At 43.1% G+C, this 19,889-nt stretch overlaps 1 protein-coding gene across 2 annotated transcripts in view; it reads right to left on the bottom strand.

Moving 5' to 3' along the window:
- Positions 1–358: 358 nt before the first annotated feature.
- Positions 359–19,889, bottom strand: part of col5a1 (procollagen, type V, alpha 1) — a 71,644-nt gene continuing 52,113 nt past the window's right edge. Inside the window, exons 32-66 of one of the 2 annotated variants that reach the window (XM_054612492.1) lie at positions 19,674–19,727; positions 18,807–18,851; positions 18,566–18,619; positions 18,438–18,482; positions 18,289–18,342; positions 18,126–18,179; positions 17,976–18,029; positions 17,263–17,370; positions 16,965–17,054; positions 16,374–16,427; positions 15,999–16,106; positions 15,788–15,895; positions 14,717–14,770; positions 14,533–14,586; positions 14,291–14,398; positions 14,140–14,193; positions 13,931–14,038; positions 11,553–11,606; positions 11,194–11,301; positions 11,006–11,059; positions 10,855–10,908; positions 10,677–10,730; positions 10,507–10,560; positions 10,284–10,391; positions 10,024–10,077; positions 9,846–9,899; positions 9,503–9,610; positions 9,326–9,379; positions 9,190–9,225; positions 9,021–9,074; positions 8,630–8,897; positions 7,563–7,675; positions 5,892–5,960; positions 2,889–3,122; positions 359–2,667 (exon numbers count right to left, since the gene is read on the bottom strand). In XM_054612492.1, the coding sequence (XP_054468467.1) occupies positions 2,521–2,667; positions 2,889–3,122; positions 5,892–5,960; positions 7,563–7,675; positions 8,630–8,897; positions 9,021–9,074; positions 9,190–9,225; positions 9,326–9,379; positions 9,503–9,610; positions 9,846–9,899; positions 10,024–10,077; positions 10,284–10,391; positions 10,507–10,560; positions 10,677–10,730; positions 10,855–10,908; positions 11,006–11,059; positions 11,194–11,301; positions 11,553–11,606; positions 13,931–14,038; positions 14,140–14,193; positions 14,291–14,398; positions 14,533–14,586; positions 14,717–14,770; positions 15,788–15,895; positions 15,999–16,106; positions 16,374–16,427; positions 16,965–17,054; positions 17,263–17,370; positions 17,976–18,029; positions 18,126–18,179; positions 18,289–18,342; positions 18,438–18,482; positions 18,566–18,619; positions 18,807–18,851; positions 19,674–19,727 (2,883 nt within the window). In that variant the 3' untranslated portion in view covers positions 359–2,520. Of the gene's footprint in view, positions 2,668–2,888; positions 3,123–5,757; positions 5,827–5,891; positions 5,961–7,562; positions 7,676–8,629; positions 8,898–9,020; positions 9,075–9,189; positions 9,226–9,325; positions 9,380–9,502; positions 9,611–9,845; positions 9,900–10,023; positions 10,078–10,283; positions 10,392–10,506; positions 10,561–10,676; positions 10,731–10,854; positions 10,909–11,005; positions 11,060–11,193; positions 11,302–11,552; positions 11,607–13,930; positions 14,039–14,139; positions 14,194–14,290; positions 14,399–14,532; positions 14,587–14,716; positions 14,771–15,787; positions 15,896–15,998; positions 16,107–16,373; positions 16,428–16,964; positions 17,055–17,262; positions 17,371–17,975; positions 18,030–18,125; positions 18,180–18,288; positions 18,343–18,437; positions 18,483–18,565; positions 18,620–18,806; positions 18,852–19,673; positions 19,728–19,889 lie in introns of both variants that reach the window. The other variant, XM_054612493.1, reaches the window with a different exon arrangement.

Genomic DNA, 19,889 nt, shown 5'->3' with positions numbered 1-19,889 from the left:
AAATATATAACCTTTTGACAAAACCTTTTGTTTTCCTGTGTGCATGTAAAGAGGGGGCCTCTTACACTTAAACTATGGTGTCATTTAACATTTATTTTTTTATTTTAAATAATACAATAAATATACTACAAACGAACATTGGCTTTGGTAGAGTTACAAGTTCATCATTTTTCTCTCCACTTCACAATTGTGGACATGACCCTTTTATTCATCACTGAAGAGCCGATGTATCCCGATGAATAAAACGTGGACTGGAGATCATGTCGCTCTACAGAATCATAACAAGAGAAAAAAACTTTACAATTTCATGCATACAGATAGGTTTTAATGCTTCAAAAGACATACAAGAGTGGATGGCCACAGTAAACTTGAATTTATTGACATAAAAACCAATATAACTTCTATCCTCTTATCCTTACACAGGTTTGACAAGACCGTGAAAACAAACAGACAGACAGACAAACGGAAATCTACAAACTGAAAACGAAACAAGACAATGGCAGAATCACTGCTGGTTCTGGAAATTTACAAAAAATTGCTTCTCCTTATTATCGAGAGGAAAGTGTTAAATTTGGGTGTACTGCATCCCAATGAAAAATAAAGCCAAAGATCTACAAGCGTATTGAGTTACCTTAACAGAAATGGTTCAAGTCACATATTTGAAGAATAAAAAAAGGAAACAAAAACAAACCTATGTCGAAGGGCTGTAAAAGTTCTGTGGTAGATACTAGTGGTCATAAGCAAAGAGAGTGCATAGTTTGAACAAAGAGCATTATTACAATAAGGGCAAAAAATAGTAGACCAACAAGCAATTTATTTGCGCTTTTATCTGGCTAATTTAGTGACCTGCTTCTACTGTCGTTAAATCTATAAAAATATCAAGTTGTTTCCCATACAAAAAAAAAATAAAAAATAGATTTCAAGCCACCATGGCCCTTAAAGCTAAATATATACCTGAAAACCTTTTGGTGGGAGAGTTTAGGGTTTCATTCACCAAACAAAACATCCCTTTTTTCGCTTTGGCCCAATAACAACATGTCCACTGGTCAACTCCATCAGTTTGATGTGGCACAGATGATCCAACAGCAAGAGCCATAATGCAGCATCTTAGAGCAATGATATGCAAAGCCAACAGCGCCATCTTAGTCTCCTCTGGTTATTCCAACATTTGGTACAAGTTTTCTTACGCGGTCCGCTGAAGCAGGAGATAACATACGCCGCCATGCTGCACTGATCTGCGAGTGAATACGTAGAGAGAAATGGCATGCAAACACACCACCAATGAACATAAAAACCAATTTTTTTTAAAAAAGAAAAAGAAATGGATGCAGCAAAGATCCACCTGTATCGGATGTGGGGGTTCCTTTCATTCAAACAACACAAAAAAGGAAAATACTTAGCACCACAGAAGAGAGAAAATAGCACCTAGATTTTGATTTCTTTGTGTTTTCATAGAAATGTGACATCATCTCCCATTGCATAGTCAGATAGATGCGTATTTCAGGAAAATAATAGAAGCAGTTTATTAACTTAATGATATCACCACCGCGGCAGGTGTTCTGTTCAGACGGCACCAAAGGAGGAATGTATTTCTTTTTTTTTTTGATCGTTACGCAAATCAAACTGTCACATAATATCACAGAGCTTGTTTTCCGCTTTTATTTCCATTCTGCTCTTAAATTACAACAAGGTGTGCTCCACAACTGCAACAAGAAAGGACTTCCAAATTAGTTTTTTTTTTTTTGTTGGTTGAGTTTTTCAATTTACAAGTCGAATTTCCTCACGTTCGATATATTATTACAATTTAGATGTTATCCCCGTAATCCATCGTCTCCTGATTCACAATTCATAAAGTCACATGCATGTTTTGAAGCCAGAAGCAATAAACGTTACCAGGAAAAAAAAAAAATATACAGAATGTACTTACAAACATAAAAATTATTTATATATATTTATATATATAAGGTCCATTCCAAGGGAATGGGGAGAGAATTATGCACAAACAAAGCTCCCGTAGCTAATGAGCAAAACAAACCATCAAAAGACAAGTGGAAGAAAAGCCAGGGAGATGAGGCAAAACATGAGATCAGAACTTAAGAAATGAAAAAAGAGCCAAATCAAATGGAGTCCGTGGCAGGTACCGCGGCCGTCTGGAACGGCTGCAGCTCTCAGGGTCGCCTTTGTTGTTTGGGTCAAAAAAAAAAAAACAGTCTAAATCAAGTGTGATGACATGGGGCTAGGCTGGTGTGAGTGTATGAGGAGGCAGGACCTGACATCCAGTTTCAAAACTTGCATGTGATGGAGAAGGCACACTGAGGTTTCAAGGTTATTTCGTGTTCCTCTAGAATTTCACTGCATTCTCAACTCGATTTCATTTTACTCATACTTGTTGCTTTATGGAAACAAAAGTTACTTTTTTTTACAAATAGAATTGTCCTATTCTTTTTCAATTGTTTTTTTTATTTTCTGTGAAAACAAATATTAATGCTTTTTTTCTCTCCATTTGTTCGGTAAACAGTCTTAGCCGAGGAAACAGACAGGGCCCACTTCAAATCCAAACTTCTGCGTGGAGCCGCCGAAATCGTTGAACATGATGTCCACAAACGGCACCTGCTCCACCTTTGGTGTGTTGATCTCAAGTACTGTCTTTTCATAACCCTTTTTCAACTGTGGGAGAGAAAAAAGACACAGCAGAAGGCAGAGTTAAGAGTTTGAAGAAAGCGTTCTTCAGAAACCCCCCCCCCCCCCAAACAAAACATCACACACTTCTGCAGGGCTCTTATTGACTGAGCCACTACAAAGAAAACTGAAACATCATTTTCTAACGACGTTCATCAAAGGAGCTCCGCCAACCGCTTACACAAACACACACATCTCTTTCGACTCACCGCACAGCCATCGACCACCGCGCGGATGTAGGGGTTGTTATCGTAAGACATCTCCTCGTCGTTGGAGCCCAGGAAGCGGATGGCCTTGTCGTAGCCGTCTTGATCCTGGTCGTGCCAGGCCACCGACTGGTAGCAGTTGTACGTCATGTTCTGTCTGGCTGCGGCGCTCAGCAGCCGCATGAAAGTCATCTGGACCACGCTGATGGGGTTGCCCTCGGCGTCCACGTAGGAGAGCTGCAAAATAAGTGAAGTTGAACATCAAAAACGTAACACCAGGAGAGGGGATGAGTTTAAAAGATGAGTGGACCGAGAGGAATATCCTGAAGATCCTTTAAAGATTCACAGAGCACACTGTCATGTCTTCGCGGTGCAGCGTTTTTGTCTCTTGGGAGCTGTTTTGATTAAAGTTATAACTAGTCATTTGTATTCAAATGTAACTGCTGGGTTCGGAGTTCTAGGACGTGTTTCTTATTGACAACAGTGTTAGAAAAAGGATGTGTCGTCCAAGGATACAGAGTAAATATACTACGATGCTCTGCGAGAACACAGACAAAACTAACAGAGCTTTGTTTGCACAATCTAAGGACAATACAGGACGGGAATTTTTACCTGATTATTATAATTAGGATATATAAAGGATAAGGTTGGTGATATTAGACATTTTTCTTATAGTCAACAAATCCCATGAAAAGAGCAAAATTCTCACAATTGTTTCCGACTTACCGACCCTGTTTGTGGCACTCGACTCTAAGCCCATTTATTCCTATAAAAGACATTAATCTTTGGAAAAAGGTTGAAAATCTACTTTAAGAAAACGCTCATTTCCTTTAACAGCAAGCCACTGTAGTTTTTAGCAAATGTTTTTTTGGGGACTTTTTTCACCTGTGGATTTATAGTCGTTTAGTACACTGTGTTGAGTATTTACAACCGACTGGTGTTTAAAGGATTGACTTAAAATAAACTACAGTTCCCATGGGCATTGTAATGAAAGAACACATAAGCCAGTGCAACTGTGTGGCTCACTGATCATTTTTGGCAATGGAACTCTTGTTAGTAGCATAACTTCATCGCAGGCTTTGGTCCTTTCATGGGGTTTTTTGTTGAATAAAAGATGCTGAATATTACCCACCTTATTCCTAAGTAATGTGTAAATATATGCAAATGTCTCCAGGGTGAAGATCAGCATGAAACAAATTCCATGGTTCTTAAGAAATCAGCTGATGATACTTTATTGATGGGGAAAAGAAGGTTGCAGAATACTTAGGTCTAATGCCTTCAAGCGTTACTGATGTGCAATGCTCAGTGTGGAAAAATCTGCCATCAAAGTAAAAAAGAAAATAAGCATAACTAAACATCTAATTTAAATGTTGATTTTGTAATTATGTAAAATATATACCCAATATGAGCAAATTATGGTATGTACATGGGAATGTAATTATCCTAATAAGAAATAAGTTGCAGTAATGACATGTTAATTGCCTGGTAATTAACCTATAATTAACCTAGATATTTCTTTTTTCCAGCCCATTTTCACGGAAAAACAGAGAAACATTCCATTAAGCTGATTACAGCGCCTTGTAATCCTCCCGACTGATAAGATGGCAGCTCTGGATTTATGCTTCCGCTTAATGTCCGTGCGTGACTATCTACATACCAACCGTCAGGAATCCATTAGATCCACATAGTGGCTTCGTCTCTCAGACATACAGGGACTTACTGAGAGTAGAGCGCATGCAGCATCCACACCATGCAGCCGGAGGGAGCAGCAAACCGTCTGTGAGTCTGGATGTGGTCTTTCTTTTCTCGACTTGTTGTTCTTGCACATAAGCGCACATTCACAGACACACGCATGCACATACAAACCCAGAGTACCGACACTCCAACTTCACATTGGCAGAAGGGAGCTAATCATCTTCTCCGTGTATTTGTGCAGAAATGTAGTGCCGATGAATTAATTGGCTAATTAATTATGAATATGTTAACAATGAAGATTTTGGTTCTGTAATATGTCGATGAGTGTCGGCATCGTACCACCGTTCATCCTCAGAGTGGCCGGGTGCTTCCATGCTTTTTGTCTTTTACCCCACCACTCTTCATCCCCATTCCTCCGCCTCCCCGCCCAGCGTGTGGAACCCAGCTCCGACATAGCCAGAAAAAAAACATTACCTCTTTATCATCACAGCCGCAAGTCAACAGTGACTGAGTACCCAGAAGCCCCTGGGTGGTGACTGAGTGCCTGACCCGTTTGACTCAGAGCTACTCCGCCGGATCTAAGTAGTGTTTAAGGGAGACACTGGGAATGTGAGTGCAGCTGAATGGCTGCAGCAGAGAGGGGACTGATGCTTATGCCCCCCCCCCCCTTTGTGGAGGATAAATGACCTTGTTGAGAATTACAACATAAAGAAAAAAATGTAATGTGTAAGGAAAGGAAGTGTTAAGTGATGGATTCCCTCCCGAGTGTTTCTTTCCAAACTATTAAATAAGCTGGATGTGGTGTCTTGAGTCATGGGAGTGTTGCGGCACACAGTCACCAGGAGATGCTCTCTTGATGTAGCAGAGGTGTGGCAGAGTGGAGTGGAACAGCAGTACATTGTTTTCCATTTGTTAAACTCCATTAGATTCCAAATGTATTGCTTCATCTTGCCTGCGTGGTCCACAAACCTCTCCTCCATTTGCCTCGTGAGAGCATCGCCTCTGTTATTGGACTGAAGGTGAGTGCAGCTCGTGCTGAATCATGCACCACAACTGAAGTAACAACCCACAACATAAACAAGCCTTTGTAGGTCAGAACCAGAACCATGCAGAGCCTCAGGCACACAGAGTCCCGGCCGAAGCCAGGACTCTGTGACCGCGGGGCAGGGCCACTTACCAGGGAACCTCTCTTGTAGTGACTATACCATGTGCCTGGCGAGTCTTTGGGCCATTTTGCCATTTTGCTCTGTAAAATATAAGAGGCATTCAGGGAAGGGAAAAGGACTTGGGAAGGTCGGGAGTCTGGCTTACCAGTTTACCACGTTTGAATTCACTGAACCATGAGCCGGGATTCTCCTTTGCCCAGGATGTGAGCCTAGCCTGGGGGCATGGAATCGACAGAGAGGCAGAGGAGGGAAAAACAGCAGTGTTAAAGAAAGGAAACAGATCTGACAGAAAATCATCCCATCTCTTTTTTTTTTTCCTCCCGTCTTCCTCCTTCTGTTTGTCCTCTGAGGAGTCTTCCGGACCTGAAACAGTATTCAGTAAGATCAACCAGACCAACCGGTCCAGTGCAGAAGATGTTTTAGTAAGCCATTATGCCATTTTGTACAGTACAAACTGTGGCTGGCAGCTCATTGCTGCTGAAAAATTCATGAGTACACAGTGATTAATTAAGCAATGATCGCCTGCAAGGAGCTCTTATACGGCGGCCTCTATTCCTGCTGCTCAGTGTTGGTGCTGTGCAGCCACGGTGCTCTAACTTTGTTATGCCATTAAAAGCTGTGAATTGGCCAACAGGGCACAGCTCTAATGATCTCAGCCATGACAATGATGAATTTCTCTATAATTAAGATAGCAGGGTTTGATATGGAACTGTCATCAATAGCTTAATGCGTGAATGAATGATGAGCCGGAGATCACTTATCGCCGGGGGATGGCATACATTAGACCCACGCTGCCTTGAAGGTGACCTTCAGTTGTTTGCACTTTCACGGACTCATACAAGGAGAAAATATATTCCCTCTGTGACTTTTCACTTTTGTAGAATTCGTGACTTTGCGTCAGGCTGTGTGGCTGTGATCCTGCACAGTGCGTGGACGGCGTATAACCATGCGCCCTCGTAATAACTGAGCCAATCTAAACGCACGTGGGTGTGTTTGCGGTCTCCGAGCAGAGACTGACAGCAGAGGCTTTTTTTTTTTCTTTCCTTCAGCCCCATCACCAGCACGCTATAAAAAGTCTGCTTCATTATTCTGAGCTTAAGCAAACTCCTGCTCCTCAGAGGCTCGGTGAGTGGGATCATTAAAATGGCTGAAGCGCTGTGCTGCTATTACACAACCCTGACTTGTCAAAGACAGCGTTGCCAGTGTTTTCACCACACTGCTACTCTCCTCTACTCTCCACACACTCATGCATAATGAAGCGAAAATCTACTGTCACCTGCCAAAGGCTCTACGGGTCTGTAATGGCATTCGATCTAAAAATGGCACTGAAACAATAGCATGGATGGGTGAATGTGTGGGTGTTTGAATGAAGGGAGTTGTCTCCCTGCGGTTACCAACTGACAGAACTAAACTGAGATTTAGCATGTTTTGTAAAATGGTAAATGCTGGGAGCCCTGTGGCGTCACCTCCCACATAACAACTCACCGGCTAATCTCATGGAGGCTAATTATATGTGAATATGAGTAGAAACAATAGAGTTAACGTTGTAACTATTGCTGTCTTGAAATGTTTGGGTTATTTATACAGTATGCACAGCAGTTAGTCCCAGAAAGACACTTATTTCACTGTCAATCAAATCCCAAACTGGAGGCTGAAAATAGTAAATAATGTTTTTATCCTTTCTCCAACATCATCTTGCTGGCATGGGCCCAAACATTTCTGTATAATATATCCTCAACCTGACTTTCCACTCTGCGTGTGTGCGCGTGTGTGTGTGTGTTTGTGCAAGTCTTTGTGTACACGCGGACAGACTTACCCCTTCAGACTTCTTATCTGGGAAGATGCAGCTCTCTCCACCTGCTGTGAAGTTGCAGTAAACCTTGAAGGAGTCTCGAGAGCAGCCCTGGTTCGGATCAATCCAGTAGTCACCTGGAGAAATGGAGATAAAGAGAGAGATTATAGAGTGGTGTATATAAGCGATGGGAAGCCTATAGTGTACTCCCTCAGGTCAAGGCCAGGTCTGACATTTTATGGACTGTGCTAAAAATATGTTGCATGTCTCTATGTTTCCACAATCAGTCTGTGTTGTGCCAAATATCTTATTTGGAGATGTTGTAGACAGGAAAAGTCCCCAATTGTTAAATATTGTCTTTCTTAAATCAAACATAAATTACGCGTTAAACATAATATACAACACATTATATTAAATTCAACATTCTATTTAATTCAGTGATTTAAAGTGATGATAGTTTTAAAATATTTAAGCAACCTTTTAATTTCTGCTGTTTGATAACATCATCATCCAGAGATGGAATATCATACAGAAATATAAATACTCTCATTTACTAGTGATATATAAACAATTAGTGCTAGGCTGCAGTGAATAATTAGCTGCTGAAATATTAGTTATATGTAACTGTGGCACGTAACCAGGATAAATTAATGATTTTTGGAGCTGCAACTAATGGTTATTATTATTTTCTTAATCAAAAAATTCATTTTCTGTCCAGAAAGGATTATTATAAGTCCTGTGGGATCTAAAGATATTCTATTTACTGTCACATGAGGGAAAGACAAGTAGCAAATCTTCACAACTTTTTCAACAATTAATATACTACCAAAATATAATTTATTAATAAACGTGTGGCAGTATACTGTAGTGTATTTGTGTCACATAGGTGAGGCTGGAGGTAAGTTGTGGCTCTCAGTGAGGCTGGCAGCTCAAACTTGCATAGCATGTGGCCCATTTTTGTTCTTCAGCATCTATAGAGAGCTGCTGTGTGATAAAGGACATATTCAGTGGAGTAATTAAAAACTGTGGAGAGAGCGAGGATTAGACAATGGACCTCATGCCTCATTTTAGACGGAGCATATAATACAAACCGTCGGGGAAATCAGGGTGGCAGAGCTGCAGGTCTTTGCAGGTGCGGGCGGGGTTGGTCTGCGTGCCCAGCGGGTGCTTCATCTGCTCGATCTCCAGCTTCAGGGAGTTGAGCGAGCCGAAGATCTCCTCCATGCCGTCGTCGTAGTCCTTGTAGTTGGCGTCCACGGAGGGGTCGTCCGACATCTGGCTGGCGTCGATGTTCCTGCGGTTTCTGCCCTTCATGTTAGACTGCATGGGGAGCGGGTGGATGACATCGCCGGGAGGACCCTGTTATGGGGAGACGAGAGACAAACGCCAGTCAGAGATAAGGGTGGAGATTATGTAAATGTCTGGAGATAACGACTCCCAGGGAGTACGAGATAGAAAATGATGATGGAGTCGGGGACTTACAGGAGGGCCAGGAGGTCCAGAGACACCAGTCTCTCCCTTTGGTCCAGTTTGACCCTGAGCAGGACAAATTAAAGCAATGCTTGATGTTAAACTACAAATGATTTCACGTGGCAAGATTAAATACTTGTTACTGTTCCTGATGGGATGCAGCTTTCAGTAAGACACTTACCGATGACCCTTTAGCTCCTTTGGGACCAGGAGGACCCTAAAGACACAAAAATGGCCGAGTAATCAATATTAGCTCAGACATTACACACTATTGAGTTATGCACATGCAGTATAACAATACATTTAATGAGTCTTACAGGTAATCCGGGAGGACCAAGGGGACCAAGTGGACCTGAGGGACCTGAAATACCCTGAAGTAAAAAAAAAAAGAAGAGAAAGTGAATCCATAACTGCTGTTTCTGACAAGAGAAGAAGAATGGTTTCTTCCTGATGCTACATATTGACCAGAACAGAAAGTGGTTTTGTTTTCTTACATTGTCTCCTTTGGAACCATGTGATCCTGGTGGACCAGGAAGACCTCTGTCACCCTTTTCTCCCTGTTCACCTGAAGGTCCGATAAGACCAATAAGACCCGGATGACCCTGAGGGTGGAGAACAACACACACACATATTATCAATACAACAGTCAATAATACACCATCAGAAACATGAGCCATGTGATGCATTTCTCTGGCTCGCCCCCTCCAATCATTATGGTAATGATTTGATGGCTGAAGGCAAACAACAGACCTAATCAATCTGTTAGTAAAGAGGCCCATTAGTCTTAGAATTAAGCTAATGCTCTGCTTCACAAATCCAGATACACAGGTGGCTCACCTTTTCTCCTTTGATACCAGAGTCTCCTTTCATGCCGGGTAAACCAGGAGGACCCTGTGAGAGTGGAGGGGTGATACATTGGAGAGAGAGAGGTAACGTTTGAATGAGGATTCAGGTCAGAACGTACACATTATGTGAGATCCCCAGCTCAAAGGTCCCAGTAGTCACTTCTACTCACCATAGGTCCGGGAGGTCCATCTGGGCCTGGAGAACCAGGTAGACCTTGCTCTCCCTGAATAGAAATACAAGTTGCACCGTGTTTTTTAGCTTTGACTCATAAGAAAACACGATTCCATAAAGAGCAAGGCTCCGTAACGTTCAGCAGTTTATTGAAAACTACTTATGTACACCTGCTCTGTAAGCTGTTTAAACAATACCACACAGCATTGAGATATGACTGTAATAAATCAGTGTGATGGTAGGGAACACTTTACTTACAACTGGGCCAGGGATACCCCTGAGGCCTTCAGAACCGGGCTTGCCAGGTGATCCTTGAGGACCAACTGGACCTGTCTTTCCTTGGGGACCTTCCAAGCCGGACTCTCCCTGTCACACAAAATCAGGATGCACACAGAATTAAGATTCTTTCCTCATATGTTGGTGACTTGACTTTGCTGGTGTACAACGTGCACAGATAATCTGTATTTGTTGGACGTGTTACCTTGTGTCCCTTCTCTCCTTGTCTTCCCTCAGGTCCATTGACTCCAGGGGGCCCCTATTAAAAAAAAAAAAAAGAGATTAATATTGTGGAATGCAAAGAAACATTTCAGCTTTTTGACATGGATCACACTTTGCAACAACAAGGACAAGGGAACAAAGGACAGTACTTACTCTCTTTCCTGGTGGTCCAGAGGGACCAGACTCTCCGGTGGGTCCAGGAGAACCCTAAGTTTGAATTTAAACAAAATGAAAATTAACAGTATTCATATTGTGATTAAAATGGCCTTTATCATAAAAATAATTCCTTCTCGGCACAAGTAAAGTAACACAATTTGTACACAACACTCACAGATTGACCGGCCTCTCCATCATCTCCCTTGTCACCAGCGGGACCGTCTAACCCCTGCATAAGAAACGAACAGAGCATCAGTCATGCTGCATTGCATCAAAATAGCAGAATAATAGAAGAGTTTGTACAGTTTTGCTCAGGCCATACGTACAGCTGGACCGGGCTCTCCAGGAGGACCAGGGTCACCGGGGAATCCGCTTGGACCCTGAAAATCAGTTAAACTTGAGTTTAAAGTCACAATGGTCAACCTTTGTGTGAGGTAAAATCAGTGTTGAGGGTACATTGATTTATAAAATAAAAATGTATTGTGTGAAGTCGAAGGTGTATAAAAAGACTTACTGGGCTGCCTTTGGGACCATCATCTCCAGGGGGACCCTTAGGGCCAGGAGGTCCAGCTGTACCAGCCGGACCGGACTCTCCCTTTTCTCCTCGCTCTCCTCTAGGACCCTAAAATATTACGCAGCATGTTAGTTATTCTAACTCAGAGATCTTCATATATATTAAGTGGAAAATGATTAAGGAAACATCAAAGATGTTTTATAACAGCCTCATTATTTTTGTCTTGTAGTTACACAGATTTGTAGTTTAGCGAGTGTCCAACAATAATTCCATTACTGGTGAAACATTGTCGGTTCTCTTAATTCGTTGCTGGTACTTCTTCATGTAAATGTGGATAAAAAGAAAGTCGGATAACTCACTGGTGGTCCAAGTTCTCCCTGAAGACCTGGCTCTCCTGTTTCACCAGCATCTCCCTGATAAGAGAGAGAGGAGACAGAGGATGGAGAGGGGGAGATATAAGTGGAGGGTTAGAGAGACGCACAGAGAGAGGTGATTTGTTGATCCAACGCGGTTCTAAAGATCCCATCATTTACAGCAGCGCTCACTGTCGCGGTGCCCTTGTCACCCAAATGGGGATAGAAAGAGATGACACAGGAGATTTCAATCCATCAAGAGCAGGCGGATCGGGTGGCTGGAGCACCGGAGGGCGCTGACCCCACTGTTCTCACTGGAAGCTGCCCATATATCTTATTCTCTTCCCCCCCACCCCTGCCTTATTGGATAGTTGCTCTGTTGACTCACCTCTACACCGGGCACTACCGTTATTCACTGTCACATAAGCCTACAATCCTCCCTTGCCGGGTCTTTACTGCAGATGTCGTCTGCCACGCCTGCTTAAGGGGCAAATATTTGCTGGTGTCATATTTGGGAGACGGGGGGGGCAATCGATAGGACAGTTCTGCAGAGCGATGCTAAGCAGAGCAGAGATGTGTTGCAATAAGCATATCCAGATTTATCTCTAGCATGAACAACAGCTCTGTATTGTGAACAATCAGCTGATCCGCCAAATTAGTGTCTGGCTGTCTTCCAAACCGTCTGTTGTTGCTGTCAGGAAATCCACTCTTACCAGTTGGCACGCCTGTTTCAAAGCATGACTGATCCTCCTGTATTAGAAGCGGGGTCTTTATGCAACATTGCATCTGAGGAGCCCTGCACACTCCTCGACTGCATCCAAACAACAACCTGCTAATGTTCACCGCGGGGCTGCCTTGGCAAATCTGCTGACAACAGGGAATCCGAGAGCATGAAAGACAGCTGCACATCACGGATATATGAAGGGATGTGTTAACGGAAGAAAATAAAAAAATAAAAAAGTCGCTTGCCAGCTCTTTGGGCCGGCCAATAAAATGCCAGATCAGCTGAAGAGCGATTAGCCAAAAGAGCAGTGTTTGTTTGCACAGGAGAAGGACAGGCTCTCCTCAGGGAGATTATAGAGGAGCAAAAGGTGATTCTATTGACTGAACCAGATTAAAAAAAAAACATCACACCATCACTACGGAGAGAAAGTGATGAGAAAGTGCACAGCAGTGCAGTCCAGCTGCTGCAGGAGCTGCCAAAGCAGGCCTTTTCATAATGAAACAGCAGCAACAAATAGGAGCCGCAGCTGATTTTTATGAGAGCTGCTTTTTTAATAATTTATCACACAGTGTCTTTCAGTATTCATATTCTTTGCACCCAGCTATAGCACTGTTGGGGAGGCGGCAGCACGTCCATTACATTTGCTGTGCATCTGTCACTCTGCGGCAGAACGAAATGTCATGTCTCATTTAGAAGAGTATCATATAAATAGGAATGGGAATATTAACGGCCCCAAAGCCTTTAAAAAAAGGTATCATTCACAGTCGTTACCACGGAGCACTGGAACAAACTGCTTGCGCACCGATTCTGTCTCTTCCAAGGTGTTGTAAAAACCAGTCAACCGGATAAAAAACTGAATCACATATTTCTCATAGAGTGGTTACAGTGAAACGAATGTAACACCTGGGGGGCCTATGTTGTGTGGTCTGCCTCTCTGGGGGAAAAAAAATCATCTTTACTCAAACAATTCACATCTAGAAAGACGTGGTATTTATTGGAGCAGGACCAGTGGCGCCATCTGGCAACAAAAAAAAAAAAGGCTGAAGCACGATGAATACATTGTCCATTTGAAAGAATACAGGTTGAGTGGACTTCCATGATGGACAACAGATACTTCCATCCACTTTAAAAGCCACAGGCAGTTTTTGTCCAGGCTGGCTTCTCCATAGAAAACCGTATTCTACCGCATACATGACTGTACAGTACAATATATTTATAGCATGGTTGGGTGATGCTCTTTTTTCAGATGAAATACTGTTTAAAGAGACAAATTAATCATAATTATGTGAACAAAATAGTTTTTTTTGTTAAATACCTGATTTTTGCGTTCCGACATGAAGCACAATAAAATATGCAGTCTGCCTAAGTGTTTGTTTACTCAGGTGATTATGTTGTCTATTTACTTAATTGCTTGCAGGACAGAAGCAATTAGTATCAAATGAAAAAGCGGCACAAAACGGCAGAACTGAAAGGATATTTTGTGACTTTGGAGACTTCTTTGTTTACACTTACACCAACTAAAGAAGGGGCAGGTGTAGTGTTAACATTTATAAAAAATGTATTAAATTAAATTACAACAAAATGGCATTATGCTGACGAAACAATACACTATCAACCAGCAACAATACACTATCAAACCAAACATAGAAGAGTGGTTTACCTTTTCTCCAACAGAACCAGGGTTTCCAATACCGCCAGGTGGTCCCTGAGGGCCATCGGCTCCTGGGGGTCCTGAGGGGCCTCTGGGACCAGGGGGGCCGGGTGGACCCTAAACGGAAGAGAGGATACAGTTTAATAAGTCAAGAAAAAAAACGTCTTGTAATGTCATGTATTGAATGATAACACAGTCACTTATATATATGTACTTACCATTTGACCAACATCTCCAGTTTCACCTTTCTCACCAGGTGGACCAGGCAAGCCCTGAGGAGTGTGCAGAGGGTTAAACCATTATTACCTCTGTGTTTCTTAAATTAACAACATTTGACCATAGTTCATATGTTTTTGTCGCAGTCCGCACCTGCAGCCCGACTGGACCTGGAGGTCCGGGGAATCCTCTGGATCCTTCGTCTCCCTTCTGGCCGAACAGACCCTGCTGACCTCTGGGACCGGGCTCTCCATCTGCACCCTGCACAATGCAGTGGATGAAAGGGGGTCACAATCAGGAGACACAAAGACTGGTGGGTGGTGCTGTCAGCCTAACAGGCGAAGCAGATGAGGCGTTGAATGATCTGAACATCGGATGCAAAACTAGACACTTACAGCAGGACCGGGTGCTCCAACGGGCCCTTGAGGGCCGGTGGGACCAGGTGGACCCTGCAGAGGAGAAGGAACACATCGAAGGGACAATCAACTCAAAACTGACAAAGACCCATCAGTTTACAGTAAAAATGGATCAGAAACAAACAATGTATTTATGATTTTCTATAAATGAACAACAACTTACGTGCTCTCCTTTGTCACCCTTGCCTCCTTTCTGGCCTGGCTCTCCAAGCTCTCCCTGTGGAATGACAAGATCACAGTGTGAAACCAAGACGGTTAAAACCTTTTAAGTAAAGTAAGTAACACAAGCGAGATGGAGGATGGAGAGAGTCCAAAGACAGAGAGATCTGTCTATGGATATTTAAATTACAACACTCCGTCTCTGACAAATGGTGATAAATACAGCCAAAACAGAATAGTCCCATCTCAACCTGTTTGCACCAGCATTCCCAGTGTGAAGAACCTTGCACCGTTCTTTCAAAGCCTCCACATGCTGATGGTTGTTTGGAGAAATAATGTTAATATCTGTCCAAACCCAAAAAGCATTTACTTTTGGGTTTTGAGTCAGACAATGCTCTTTGCGAGGCAGTATTAGTCTTAAAAATAAAATGCCTTGGAGTTGCTCGCTCCCCGACGGACGGGACTTATAACGAGAAAGTGTTTGAATGAGTGTAAACATTAGCTGGAGAGATCCTTTTTTTATCTGCATGGCAGACACACACCCTTTGTATTCTCTGTGTCTGTTGTCATCGTGGGGACCGGTGCGAGGCCGGTTAAGAACTGAGGCAATTATTCAAAGGATAAGAGATTATCCTCTGAGTATCTATGCGGCTGATCTTTCTGCAAATGTTTTGAGAGGGGGATGAGGAGTTGTTCTCGCTTCGGAATACTAAAGGGTCACTTTCACACATCCCGCTGTCGCCGCATGAATTCCTCCCTCTCCTCGGTCTGTTTGTAGAGAGGAGAACAAAGCTGCAACAAAGCAGGTTCGTCTTTTTAAAGATCCGTTAATCGATGCAAACTCTGTCGGACAAATTCCCCTCAGAGCGTTTAAGGTCATGGGGGAAAGAGACAAGAGGGTATCTGGCTTAGATCCTCACTGCAAAGTTCAGTGTCTTTGTGAGGTGGTAGGTGGGCATTATGGTCTGTATATTAGTGTGTGAGTGCTCAAAAAAGTGAAAGCTTCAATGTGGCTTTACTGAACTTCATCATATTTCTCTCTTACGTGGGCGGCAAAACTAGACATGCAACCCACCTTGTCTCCGTCCTCCCCAGGTGGTCCAGGAGGTCCTCCAGGTCCTGGCAGACCTACGGGTCCCTGAATACCGTCTCTTCCAGCTGGGCCTTGAGGTCCTTTCTCTCCCTGAAATATATATATATTTTTTTGTTAGAATATTGTCAGCCATGCTTAATCTGGGAACATTTTTCAGTACGTCTAACTAAGCTCTTTAACGCGATGCTCTTACCGGTCCACCTTTCTCTCCGGATGGGCCTGGTGGTCCCTGGGGGCCAGGACGTCCGGGGAGACCTGTAGGTCCGGCTGGGCCAGCAGGACCACGCTCACCAGGAGAACCCTACACAAAATATCAGAGACGTCAAGTGTTAACGCTGAAAACAAAAATCATGACATCAGGCACATATGTAAGTAGCATCCTGTGCATATCATTATATTATATAAGAGCCTGGAACAACTGAGGGTGGGAACTTTTAACATGAAAACAATTCCCAGAGATGGAGACAGAACATGGAAGTCGAGAGCGAGAATGAGAGAATGAGAGAATGAGAGAATGAGAGAATGAGAGTGACAAACTGAGGATGAGGATGCAGTAAATTGTACTCACAGCAGGGCCAGGTGGGCCATGGGGTCCTTCGCTACCTTTCAGACCGTGAGCCCCCTGCAGAACAGAACAAAATGAAAGCTTGAGAAAAACAGACACATCTGTTGGGGAAGCACACATCCTGCCTCGCGCTGGACTGATTCGAACGGGCCCAGCGTGAGATGGAAAACCTCCTATAGTCCCCAAAGTGGAGGCTGAGAGCAGCTGGGGTGAACAGTTATTTACAAAAACTGTTGCGAAACATCCTTTAAATCACAAAGGAACAGGTGTGTTGTATAATTTCTGCACCCGGTAAGCTCTCTGCAATTTAATTATTTCTAGCAAGTTGGCAGTAAGGAAATAGTGTGAATTGCATAACTAGCACGACATGACTTTGTCAAGTTGGAATAAAATAAAATATTTAAAGAAATAAACGTCCTAGAGCACACTCTTCTCTTCTGTAGCCCACTCAGGGACATGATATCATCTCTGATTCTTGAAGTTAACTAAAGTCTAACAGGGATTTAGTAGCCCAGAACTATTATGCAATAACCAAGCTGTGAGAGATATTGCATTTGTGAGATACTTTTGTACTGAGCAGGAGGGAATACTTACCACAGGGCCAGGCAGACCTCTCTCTCCTGAGAATCCTCTTAGCCCTGGAGGACCATCCTTACCTGCTGGGCCAGCAGGACCGGGGTCACCCTGTAGGTCAAAGCACAACGTCATTCATTCTGTAAATGCAGTGTTAGGGTCGAGTGATTGTATGACGGAAATTACACTGAGATGAGCTTAGTTACATCATCCCATAAAACAGAAACTATAGATGGGATGGGAGCAATGTTGTTTAATGTATGATGCAGATAAGGCGCTTAAGAAAAGCTAAAATATTGAATAGAGCTTCAGGATTCACCTTGGCTCCTTCTTTTCCTGCAGCTCCCGGTAGACCCTGCTCACCAGGTGGGCCTGGGGGTCCAGGATGACCTCGATCTCCCATTGGTCCAGTCTCACCTGTTGATCCCTACAATAAAAAAAAATATGATGAAATATAATCGCAGACACTACAGCCATAAAACCCAGAGGAGTTGCAGAGGAGGTGTGAAGAAGATACAACTACAGTAAGAGGAAGACTGTGAGCAAAATCAGCAATTCAATACCAAAAAAGCTGTTACAATTTCTCCATTTATTACGAAACAGGGCAATGGAGGAGCTGAGCATTTGCTGCGTAGGAGGCCTACTAGTCATTAAGGCCACATACAGCTCCGTTATCATCAATGTTCTCAGCTGGCATTAGCAGAGCGGGCCGGGAGGGGAAGTCTGTTAAATGCTTATGCATAATGGACGAATAGCCCATTGCTAATATGAAAGAGGATAAACAACACTTATGTCATGGCTGGTGAGATTAATCCTTTTTTTTTATAGGGGGGAAATAAAAACATCTGAGCGCTTTATGGTGGTTTTACTGGTGCACACTGGTGGGTGTAACTTTTAAAACATTTTCAGATACATATTTGTTATTTTTCAGCTACTTAATGGTGTCTCTGCACCAAAAAATACAATCAATAAGTTGCATTAATAATGTGATGGGGGGGCCACACAACAAGATGGTCAGTGCCTGGGACTCACCTGAGGTCCAACCACGCCTGGAGGGCCAGGAGGACCAGTCTTGCCTTGGAATCCCTGTTTATTACAGAAAAAAAACAGAGTTACAGTACCATACGACTGACTCTTTCGAAAAACAGAAGAAGAGCTGAGTCATCAAACGAGTTTACTCACAGTCTCTCCTCTCTGTCCGGGATGTCCAGGCAGTCCGTCTTTCCCTGAAGGTCCCTGAGAAATACAAACAAATCTATGAGTGTAAGTGTGAAGAACGACAAAGTAAAAAGCATGATGGGTTTATAGACACAGTCGTGTGTGTTGTGAATGAGTTTGGACTCACAGGAGGTCCCTTTGGTCCTGGGAAACCTGTTGGTCCCTGAGGTCCTGGCAGTCCCTGAAACCAACAACAAATGATTGCCAGTCAATAATCAGTTGACTCAATAAGGTTATTAGAATAAAATGATAAACATGTGATGGTACGGTACGTACCCTCTCGCCGAGAGGTCCTGGTGGGCCGTCATTTCCTGAGTTGCCCTGGAGAGATAAAATAAGGAGTAAGTGTGGAACTTGTGCCACGGAATATGTAAAAATATGCAGAAGTGAAATATTTGACGCACCTTTGGTCCGGCTTTTCCTGTTGGTCCTCTTGGTCCTCTCTCTCCTCGAGGCCCCTGGAGGAAAAAAAGTGATTAGAAAATCTCAGAAAGTGTCCTAAGACGTATTTGTGACCTGAAATGAATCACTTGAATCAGCGTGGGTTTCCCCCTCCATGCAAAAGCCCAGGTTCAACTTCCATTTTCACTCAGGTGCCAAGCCGGCCATCTGTACACAAGCACGAGTCTGCTGAGTAAGACTCACCGTTGGTCCTCTCTGTCCGCGTGGGCCAGGCTTTCCCGCTGTTCCCTGTTGACATGGAGGACACACACACACACACACACACACACACACACACAATGGTCAAAGGAGTCACAGATCATGGATCGGCTGCTGCCTCTAGAAGAATGTATCTAATGGCAGCAGACAGTAACATTTGCGAACAGATTTCAACAAAATTTGGCGATTTAAGAGCTCTGAGATCGTCTTTTATCTTAAATTTGGAATTACCCGTTTTGTAATTACGATCAATATTTATCATGACTTACGTTAAATACTTTACTTCCGAAGAATAGGACACTTTAATAAGCAACAATATATAATATAATGATTTTAAAGCGATATTACAATTAAAGTGGCTTCATACAATTTTAATGAGAAAACAATTATATTTTTGGTATGGCTTTAAAGTTCAAAGAAAGAGTGCTCTGGAACTACTTAATGGCACTATTATGCCCCTCTGTCTGGGAGCGCAGTCTCATAAACCTCACAAATGTTTTGTGAAGATGAAGAGCTGTATGTGCCTTGCTCCACTCGCGGTGGCAAACCATTACTCTTGCAGCCATGCTAATGGCCCATCCCTTAAACAAAGAAAATGAAACATTGCTCAACTACTGCAAAGTGATAAACAATGCTATTGGTGGTCTGAAATGAGTTGTGTAAGTAGTAAAGAAGAGGGAATGCAATTGTCTCTCTGTCCTTGGTGAAAAAAATCTGTATTTTAGAGCCATGCAACTTCCTCTACGTTGATAAATTCGGAGCTTGGGACAGCAGCCTGTCTCCAACGCTACGCATGTATTGATCCAACCCTTGTAGGAATGAGATGAATAATAAGAAGCCTGTCCGACATACCCGAGTTCCTTTCTCTCCGTTGGCGCCTGGGAAACCCTGGAAACCTTGAGATCCCTGTGTGAGAGTAAGAGAGTAATGAATCATTTGAGAGACAAACCTTAAATATTACACCCCTTGTTTATTCCCCTGAGATATCCCGAGCATATTAAATGCTACAGGAGATAGTGAGCCGCGGATAAAAGCAGTGTTTTATTGTTGGAGCTGAGAGTTGACACC

This window comes from Anoplopoma fimbria, chromosome 14, assembly GCF_027596085.1.
Source record: "Anoplopoma fimbria isolate UVic2021 breed Golden Eagle Sablefish chromosome 14, Afim_UVic_2022, whole genome shotgun sequence".
In the NCBI taxonomy this organism is placed as follows: Eukaryota; Metazoa; Chordata; class Actinopteri; order Perciformes; family Anoplopomatidae; genus Anoplopoma; species Anoplopoma fimbria.
The sequence above is the reverse complement of the archived record's forward strand: the minus strand, read 5'-3'. Positions and strand labels throughout refer to the sequence as shown.